The sequence below is a fragment of the Loxodonta africana genome, chromosome 27 (assembly GCF_030014295.1).
Source record: "Loxodonta africana isolate mLoxAfr1 chromosome 27, mLoxAfr1.hap2, whole genome shotgun sequence".
Lineage (NCBI taxonomy): Eukaryota > Metazoa > Chordata > Mammalia > Proboscidea > Elephantidae > Loxodonta > Loxodonta africana.
In genome coordinates, this window is record NC_087368.1 from 32,072,445 (window position 1) to 32,078,974 (window position 6,530).

At 47.4% G+C, this 6,530-nt stretch overlaps 1 protein-coding gene across 6 annotated transcripts in view; it reads left to right on the forward strand.

The window, feature by feature from the left end:
• Nucleotides 1–6,126, forward strand: part of CNOT10 (CCR4-NOT transcription complex subunit 10) — a 62,894-nt gene extending 56,768 nt beyond the window's left edge. For 5 of the 6 annotated variants that reach the window (XM_010595531.3, XM_010595532.3, XM_010595533.3 and 2 more), the window contains 2 exons: nucleotides 4,637–4,712; nucleotides 5,677–6,126. In XM_010595531.3, coding sequence (XP_010593833.1) covers nucleotides 4,637–4,712; nucleotides 5,677–5,831 — 231 coding nt within the window. In that variant the 3' untranslated portion in view covers nucleotides 5,832–6,126. Of the gene's footprint in view, nucleotides 1–4,585; nucleotides 4,713–5,676 lie in introns of those variants that run through there. The other variant, XM_023554877.2, reaches the window with a different exon arrangement.
• Nucleotides 6,127–6,530: the final 404 nt, after the last annotated feature.

Sequence of the window (6,530 nt, forward strand, 5' to 3'; positions counted from 1 at the left end):
TAGCTCTAGGGGAAGGTGCTGTCTGTCCAGTCTAGGAGAAAAGCCTTGTCTCAGCTGCTCCACGGTTCTCGGCATTGCCTGGAGGTTTCTGCATGGGTCCGTCTTTTCCTGTTCTTGCTGGCTGGCTCCTGTGCCTGATCTCCTCTTTTTGTATCTCAAAAGTCATTGGTTTAAGACACACCGGACACTGATGGGGCTTCCTTAACGTAACGAGGAAAACCCCATTCCCAGATAGGATTACTTCCACAGGTTGAGGGGTTAGGATTCCATCCTTTGGTGGGGACACAGTTCAGTCCACAGCAGGCCCGTTCCTATAGTAGGGGACCAGGTGTCACGATTGACGGCCCCAGTGGGATTTCAAAGAATTGGAAAAGGGTAATTCCTCAAAAGGGTATTCATTCAGCAGCTATCTGTTGAGTACCTCCTTCTGTGCTAAGGTGTGGAGATAAGAAATGCCTGAGCGGACCTGGTACAGTCCTGCCCCCGTGGGCCTTACCAGAGGAAGCATTTCTAAAAGAGAAATTGCAAGACCAAAGGATATGCCGAATTTTGACATTAAGGCCCTGACAGAAATTTTGTGCCAGATGGTATATTCACCAGCAGCATATCCGAGAGCCCACACCCACATACCGTGTAACAGTGTAAGTGGAATGGAAAGTAAGCCTACTCTCAGGCGACATGGTGGCTTCTAGAAATTTCTCAGCTATAAAGGTGACCTCATTGCTCCTAGAAATTATGAGGTTCACCCTGTAGAAAGTAACAGTGGGTGATATTTTGTCAGCTTCACAGCATCTGGCCAGCATTTCTGATCCTAAATCAGACAGAGAAGTGAAGTGATGGGCCGACTCCAGGGCAGCGTGTTTGAATGAGGGCAGGAGGACTTGAGAGCCCAGGTAAAGTGGTGAGAGTTAAGATCGCTGTTCCCAGCAGCAGGCCCCCCTCTCAGAGTGCCTGCAGACCGCGGTCACCGCAGCAACCCGGGCTTTCCATCTAAATCCACGACATGTAGGGTCCCGCTCAGGTTCTCGTACAGCAGGTGGCAGTGGCAGCTGCCATGCGGGAGAGGCAGACGGGGTCAGGCCTGGCTCGGGGTCGGAAGGGGGTTTTGTTTCGGTCCCTTGGTTTTTAGGTTAATCCAATGGCTGGGCCTCTGTTAATTGGGAGGCCCACTCGGCCTGAAGGGCTGAACAGTGATGTGAAGAGTTGCGAAGGGTCCCTGGTGGATGTTTCCAAGGTCGCCTGACCCCACTAACCATTCTGAACAGCCAGGAAGCAGAATGCCATCGAGTCTCATAAAGTTGTTGCCATGGATTCTTCTATTTCAGAAGCCAAAAATCCGTCACCGTCAATTCCAACTCATACCGACCCTACAGGACAGAGTAGAACTGTCCCATAGGGTTTCCAAGGAGCGGCTGGTGAATTTGAACTGCTGACCTTTTGGTTAGCAGCTGAGCTCTCAACCACTGTGCCACCAGGGCTCCGTATTGTCAAAGAACAGTGTAAATAGCCTATGTTTATTAGCCATGTGGAGTAAAATGGAGATTTTCATATCCACAAGGTGGTGTAAAGATCATCTTTCTTGTATAAACCGTGTTGCCATCAAGTCGATTCCAACTCATATCAACCCTACAGGACAGAGTAGTAGTAGTAGAACTGCCTCACAGAGTTTCCGGGGAGTGGCTGGTGGATGCAAACTGCCGACCTTTTGGTTAGCAGCCATAGCTCACTGTATCTCTTAACCACTGCACCACCAGGGCTCCTTCCTGTATAAAGCTAGGTCTAAAAACCTACTGCTGTCCCATCAATTCTGACTCATAGCGACCATATAGGACACAGTAGAATTGCCCCATAGGATTTCCAAGGCTATAATCTTTACAGAAGCAGACAGCGACACCTTTCTCTCACGGAACAGCGGATAGGTTTGAACTGCCGGCCTTTTGGTTAGCAGCCAAGTGCTTTAACACTGCGCCACCAGGGCTCCTTTAAGCTACCCTAGAAGTATGCAGTCTCACTTCTGAACTGAGCTGTTACACCTCAGTGATGTGGTTTGAAGAATGAACCCCCCCTTCACAGGGACTTCTTGGGAGCATGTGTCCTAGACCCGAAGTCCCCACTAAAAAACCAAACCCACTGCCGTCGAGTTGATTCCGACTCATAGCGACCCTATAGGACAGAGTAGAACTGCCCTATAGAGTTTCCAAGGAGCGCCTGGTGGATTTGAACTGCCGACCTTTTTGGTTAACAGCCATAGCACTTAACTACTACGCCACCAGGCTTTCCGAAGTCCCCACTAGTGAGGGCTTTTTCTCACGCTGCCAAGCACCTGACTTTGTGCATGTTTTTGGCCCCTGGACATTCCCACATCCCCTGCAGCGGCACTTCTCCCCATTTTCTGCATGTCTGGCCCCTGGACATTCCTACATTCCCTGCAAGGGCACCTCTCCCTGTTTTCTGCTTGTCACCTATCTGCCCTGCAAGGACAAAGGCTGACCTCCTTGCCCCAAAGCTCTCCATCTCAAAGAAAGGTCTCTTCCTGCCTCTGGGTATTCACAGCATATTCACTTGTCTCTTCCCTGGTATTTAGGTGAATTTGTTTGGGTTATTGTTCACTGTTGGCATACTGTTTACCGTCAGGTAAGTCCCTGTCCTACCCCACATCCACCTTGGTCAATAAACATCTGTAGACGTACACTGAGGCGCTGCCTCCTGACTAGGTTAAGGGAAGCAACAGAGCAGCCTGGAAGCACTCGGCACCTCAGACTCAACGGGCGGTGAGGGGTTGATAGTACGCTGGGCGAAAGGCTGCAGCCAAGGAGATCCAGATTGAGGAGACAAACCAGGGCTTCCAAATGGTTTCCTTCCTGTTAGAAATGTGCATTTCTAACAAGTTCCCAGAAAGTGATACGTAAGAGTCACCTGGGGATTTCATTAAAATTTAGATTCTGATTCAGTATGTATAAGGTGGAAGTGCAGTTTTTCATCAGGGGTTCTAACTGGAGCGAACCGGTTCAAAGTCCTGAAACAAACCGTTGATCTCAGCACCCTAGGCCAGACCATCCAGAGTTCCTTTCTCGGGACTGGATCAGAGAGAAGCTGCCAGCTGAAGCTGTGGCTCTTACTCAGACCCAGGAACGGAAGGGCAGCGTGTCGCCTAAGCAAATACGTTATTTTATTTGACTAAAGTGTATTATGTCCTTAGGAATAAGGGCACTGAATGTGCCGAGTGGTACGTTTCATCTTTGTCACCGACTTTTTCAGTTTGAATTCCCATTCTCATTGGCAAGTCGCAGCTTGCAGTACGGAGGTGTCACTTCGGAAAACAGATGCCAATTTGGATGTCAGCATAACTGTCCAGGGTAAAGGGCCACCAGCAGACCTGGACAGAGGACTGGAGTGTAGCATTAGGGCCCTCCCATACCCCATTTCAAGACCAAATAGAGAAATGGAGTAAGAACCTGAAGCAGGTGCAAACCAAAAGGGAAGGGACACATTTCCTTGCTAAGGACTCGTTGTGGACTAGGCAGGGGAAGACAAAGGCTGAGTCATTTAACCGTGGATTACACATCTAATTTCATTGGTGGGAATCAAGACAAAGGCAGCTGAGCACCGTCAGAGCACAACTACCATTTCTTACACGAATAACTCAAGCGTTGTATTTTTTTGCCATCCGTGCGAGCCCCTCCCCTGTAGGCACGCTGTGCCAATTTTTTTTTTTTTTAAACCTGTTACTGACCTCAGTTTCTGATCACATGGAAGCTTCACTTAAGGTGGGTATTACCAGCTTAAATCAATAGAAACAAACACGGTTTGTTTATTTTCCAATTACCAGGGGACTACCAAACTCAATCCATGACTTCTTGTCCTCAAAAGTAACATTTTCCAACTCTTTTTATGCACATAAGCAGGAGATTATAGAAAATGAACAGGATGATACGATTTACCTGTGATATACGTGAGGTCGGGGGAGTGAGGCCAAAATTCGTTTCTGAAAATGTCACAAGGCGTGGGCGGTATGTGCGTGGGCGCACTATGCCAGAACTGTTTTGCTTAATTTCATCATTTCTGCCTGCATTATTTGTGTGGACACGTTATTTGCAAAAAAATAACGATAGATGTGTTGCTGTTGTGTGCCACCAAGTCACTTCTGACTCAGCAACCTTGTACCGAAAAAGAAAAAAAAACAAACCGATTGCCATCAAATCGATTCCGACTCACAGCGACCTTATAGGACCAAGTAGAGCTGGCTTTCTGAGGAGCGCCTGGTGGATTTGAAGTGTCATCCTTTTGGTTAGCGGCTGAAAGCTTAACCAGTGCGCCACCAGGGCTCCCAGCAAGCCCATAGGGCAGACTAAACTGGCCCAGAGGATTTCTAAGGCTGTAATCTCTACAGAAGGAACTGCCACATCGTTCTCCCATGAAGTGGCTGGTGGATTTGAACCGCCGACTTTCTGTTAGCAGCCAAGCACTTAACCGCTGCGCCACCAGGGCTCCTAGAGCTGTATGTAATCTGAGGAATGAATTTGAATAAATTTGTTATTTTGGCGTTGGTTAGTTAACGTTCTTTTTTTTTTGGCATTACTTGGAGCTTGTAGCTTTAGCTGTTGACTTCACGGGTGTCTTTCTGTTCTGAACAAAGGCGGCCTCAATGATCCATCCCAAAGAGGTGCCCCCAGAGGCCATCTTGCTGGCCGTGTACCTGGAGCTGCAGAATGGTGAGTGAGTCTCCTCTCTGCCCAGGTCAATGTTGTATCCCTGAGAAAAGACCTAGCTTTCTAATGATGTCTGCTCTTCTCTTCAAAATGGACTCTTGCTTCCTTAAAGATGCCTTGCCTACCAAGACTCTTCTAAACAAAATGTAATTAGGGAGTTCTTATTATCTTACAAACTCCTACTTCTTGCAGGTTAAGCATATTTCCTTTAATCTGTGAAAACATGGAGCCGTACAACTTCTGACAATTACAATTAATCCCTACTAATTAACCTTTCTCTTAGGCGGCCAAATGTCTCCTAATTGAGAACATGAGTCAGAATGCCAGTTGCTTTGAGTTGCGCATGGGAGCGTTTTTTTAAATGACGTTAATGAGTTTTATAGTAAGCTAGTTCTTGCTGAGAATTATTTCTCCAAACCTAAATCCAGGTCATGGCCGTGGGGCATGTTAGACATCCAGGACATGGCTTAATGGAAAGGCTGTGGGCCGTAAAGAAATGACGGTGTGATGCAGGGCAGAGATGTGGATGGGAGAGGTTAGGAGGGACAGCGGTATTTAAGAGCTCTAAGTCATACCTCCTTGGTGATCGTGGGAGTTCAGCTTAAGAAGGACGTTAAGGCCTGGCACCCAGCAGATCTTGGCCTCCTGCAAGGTATGCCCAGGGTTAGCACCTGGCCTCTTGCCATGGTGTTCTGCTGATTCCTTTTGTCCAGCTTACCTGTACACAGGTTCGCAGCACTTGCTGTGTGTTAAAATCACTAGGGAGCTTTACAGACGCCATTTGCCCAGGCCATAGCCCACATCACAGAATTTCTGGGGTGGGGCGTTGGCATGATGTGAGTTCTGTGTACCGCCAGGGTTGCAGACCGCGGCTCTTCTAGATGGTCTTTTACCTTTCCTGCTAAGATTTGTGTGGGGTGGTATTGCGTGTGCTTTTTTTTTCTTTTTACGGGAGGTATTTTTACAGGTAATACCCAGCTGGCCTTACAAATCATCAAAAGGAATCAGCTGCTCCCTACGGTGAAGACGCTGTCTGAGATGAGAAAGAAGCCAGTGTTCCAGCCTGTCCACCCAATCCAGCCCATCCAAGTGCCGGCGTTCAGCTCCGTGCAGAGGAAATGATAATGGGCTCGGGAAAACTGTTACCTGAGACCCGGGGGAGGGGGGGTAGTTACTGGCCTTTATAATCGCATCACAGTAAAAGGAATAAAAGACAGATGGTGAAGGGTGCTAGCTCTGAAGACATAATTTTGAGACACATCTACCCCTGACTTCTTCGCCGGAAACTTACTTAAAATTAAGGATTCATAAACTCACTTGCAGCCATTTTTCTTTAACCTTTTCCAGACTATTAATTTTAAGCTATTATGTGATCCATATGTGTCATAGGCAATTAAAACATGGTCGTGTCAGAGGAGTCTTGTGTAATGCATTATGTCTTTCTGGCAACTATTAGGGTCTTTTTGCCTTTGAGATTTAGAGTTAAAAGTTTTCAGAATTATTTGTGAGAGAGAACATCACCCACAGTAGACAAACAGCCAGTCCAGAAGCTGATGGGGGTGGTTGGGGGGCGCAGGGGTATTGGTGTGTTTTATGCCTAGTTACAATTAAAAGGACCAGAAAACGCATAGTGACCCATAGGGCTAATAAAATCAAGTTAAGAAGGAATGACAGATCTGATAGGAATTGTTTGCTTAAAAATTATAAATAAAGGCAAACAAGGTTCAGTGCACTGGGCTTGTTCACCCTCCCGTTCCCTTAGGCAGAAGCACTGGCTCTGGGCTCTGTTAGGGAGTTCAAGGTTCATTGCTAACCCTCTGC